The sequence below is a fragment of the Nicotiana attenuata genome, unplaced genomic scaffold (assembly GCF_001879085.1).
Source record: "Nicotiana attenuata strain UT unplaced genomic scaffold, NIATTr2, whole genome shotgun sequence".
NCBI classification, from domain to species: Eukaryota; Viridiplantae; Streptophyta; class Magnoliopsida; order Solanales; family Solanaceae; genus Nicotiana; species Nicotiana attenuata.
Window position 1 is genome coordinate 220,092 of NW_017670940.1, and position 2,981 is coordinate 223,072.

Sequence of the window (2,981 nt, forward strand, 5' to 3'; positions counted from 1 at the left end):
CTGGGAGGCTCATCCTAAGGCAAAAAAATATCACCAATAAACCAATCTCTCTCGTAAATGAGAAATATAACCCACACCCTATACAATATTGGAAATAGGAGTTCTGACATACTTTCTTCAAACCACACAAAAGCAATTAAAAACCATGAGACCCTTTTTACCTTAAATTATAATTCCAATATAAAGAAGAAAAAAAGAAATTACTATAATAATAGCACTACAAAAGCATTTATATTTAGTATTTCCTGTCTCAAATTATTTGCCGTGTTTCTTTTACATGCTTCTTAGGAAACATTAATAAAACGAAGTTTTTAACTATTTTACTCTTATTTATGTCTTAAAATATAGCCTCTATTCATTGAATATGTACTCTATTTATACAACGACAATTACTACTAATGGTAAAGTGAAAAAAAATTAATTTTATCTTGAATTTCTAAAAAACAGATAATTTGAGACATCTATTTTTAGACGGATGAAGTATATTGAAAGAATTAAAAGATAGAAAGAAAATGGCCAATAAAATAAAGAGAAAACAAAAAATTAAAACCCCACTCTCAATAACCCTTATTAATATTTGTCCAATCCTCTCTTCACCCCTAAAACCAAACCAATCCGTTCAGAGATATTAACTAAAGCAGTTTCTCTCAGGAATTCTCACTACTAAAACAAATTAGAAAACCTATAGGAAAAGAAATCAAGAAAACCTACTAACAAAGATTTCTCTGTTTTCTCTTGTTTTGAAGTAGCTATGTGCAATCCAAACACCACTCCTAAGTTCACCAATATCACCAAGATTGATCAAAAACCACCAATATCATCACAAAAATCCACTCAAACCCACTTATTTATTGATCTTTTATCACTACCCCAAGAAAATCCCAAACAAATGCATGAAAAAATAACACCATCACAAATCTTCCAAGAAACCAGAGAAGTTTTCAAGCTTGCTTTACCTATAGCACTCACTGCCTTAATACTTTACTCTCGCTCCATTCTTTCTATGCTTTTTCTTGGCCATCTTGGTGATAATGAGTTAGCCGCTGGCTCTTTAGCTATTGCATTTGCTAATATTACTGGTTATTCAGTACTCTCTGGTCTTGCTTTAGGTATGGAACCTCTTTGTTCTCAAGCTTTTGGTGCTCAACGTCCTAAGCTTTTGTCTTTAACTTTACAAAGGTCTGTTGTTTTCCTTCTTTTTTGTTGTTTACCCATTACATTCCTTTGGGTCAACATTTCCAACATTTTACTTTATTTACACCAAGACCCCAACATCACCCGTTTAGCTCATACTTATCTTGTTTTTTCACTCCCTGATCTTATTACTAATTCCTTTTTTCACCCTATACGTATTTACCTTCGAGCTCAAGGTATTACTTACCCGCTCACGTTAGCTTCTTTAGCGGGCAACGTTTTACATTTACCCCTTAATTATTTGCTTGTCTCTTTGCTTCAACTCGGTGTAGCAGGAGTTGCGATTGCTTCCGCCACGTCGAACGTGGCGGCGCTTGTGGCACTTGTTTTTTACGTCGTACACGACAAACCGACATGGACAAAACCTAGCCTTGAGTGCTTGACCGGGTGGATGCCCCTGGTTCGATTAGCGGCACCGAGTTGTGTTTCGGTTTGCCTAGAGTGGTGGTGGTATGAGATCATGATATTATTGTGTGGACTGCTTGTGGACCCCAAAGCCACCGTGGCATCCATGGGTATTTTGATCCAAACCACCGCTTTCCTCTACGTATTTCCCTCTTCTCTTAGTTTTGCGGTGTCCACTCGGGTCGGTAATGAACTTGGTGCAAACCGACCCGACAAGGCCCGACTATCTGCTACGGTGTCAATCTTTTTAGCGGGTTTGACGGGCTTATCAGCTATGGTTTTTGCAACTACAATGAGAAATTCATGGGCTAAAATGTTTACTTACGATGTACGGATTAAAGAATTGACGTCGGTGGCTTTACCCATACTAGGATTGTGTGAGCTCGGTAACTGTCCGCAAACCGTAGGATGTGGAGTTGTGCGGGGGACTGCGCGGCCAACCACGGCGGCGAATGTGAACCTTGGTGCATTCTATCTAGTGGGAATGCCGGTGGCTGTTGGGCTTGGATTCTGGTTAGGATTGGGTTTTGTTGGACTTTGGGTCGGGTTACTTGCGGCCCAGGTTTGCTGTGCTGGGCTGATGTTGTATGTAGTAGGGACCACCAACTGGGATTGTCAAGCTATGAGAGCACAGGTGCTCACGTGCACAGGCTGTGGTGGCAATCCTGTGCTTCCTGATTCTAACTATGATGATAAGGAGCCGTTGATTTGTGTGATGGTGACTTCATCAAACGCGGATACATAGGACGGGTTTTGAGCCAATAACGATTATACTGATTCTTTTTTTTTGTTTTTGTACCCTCTTTTTCTTCTTCATATCTAGCTTTGTTCTTTTCGTTTGGTGAATATAATAATGGAAATTGACAGTTCAATTTTTTTCCTCTTTTTTCTAATCTTGACCGTCAGCTGTAGCATCTCTGATTTTCTTTCCTAAGTTAATTATCATACTTTAGTTCATACAACATGGTAAAAGTATTTTATCATAACCCCATTATGTTTTACTTTAGCTCTTTGCTTTTGCTTCCTCAATAAAACCCATTAATAAAGAGTAACTCAGAGGGAAGCAGATAAATAAATTGTGACGCCCATATGCAGGACGGGCCAATGAGTGGGGGATCGAGCAGGGCTAGCAGGCTTGTGGGCTAGCAAGTTCCAGAAAAAAACGTGCATATATCACCTTAGACAAATCTTACATTAGAAAGAGAGAGGATTATAAATCATAACACTAATTCACATGGTACCTATTCTTTTGGGCTCGATAATAGCGTACTTTAAGAGACAAACGGCGATGTCAGTTGGACCAAACACTACTAGAAATTCGGCAAAATCGACCAAGGTCAACCGACCAACTTTGGTCGGTCAAAAAACCGGCCAAAAACCGA

The 2,981-nt window shown here is 39.0% G+C and overlaps 1 protein-coding gene across 1 annotated transcript; it reads left to right on the forward strand.

Annotated features, from left to right (window-relative positions):
- The first annotated feature begins 607 nt into the window (after positions 1-607).
- LOC109244653 (protein DETOXIFICATION 51-like) lies at positions 608-2,471 on the forward strand. The gene has a single exon (XM_019411776.1). The coding sequence runs from the start codon at positions 752-754 to the stop codon at positions 2,342-2,344; it is 1,593 nt and encodes a 530-aa protein (XP_019267321.1). The 5' UTR covers positions 608-751; the 3' UTR covers positions 2,345-2,471.
- Positions 2,472-2,981: the final 510 nt, after the last annotated feature.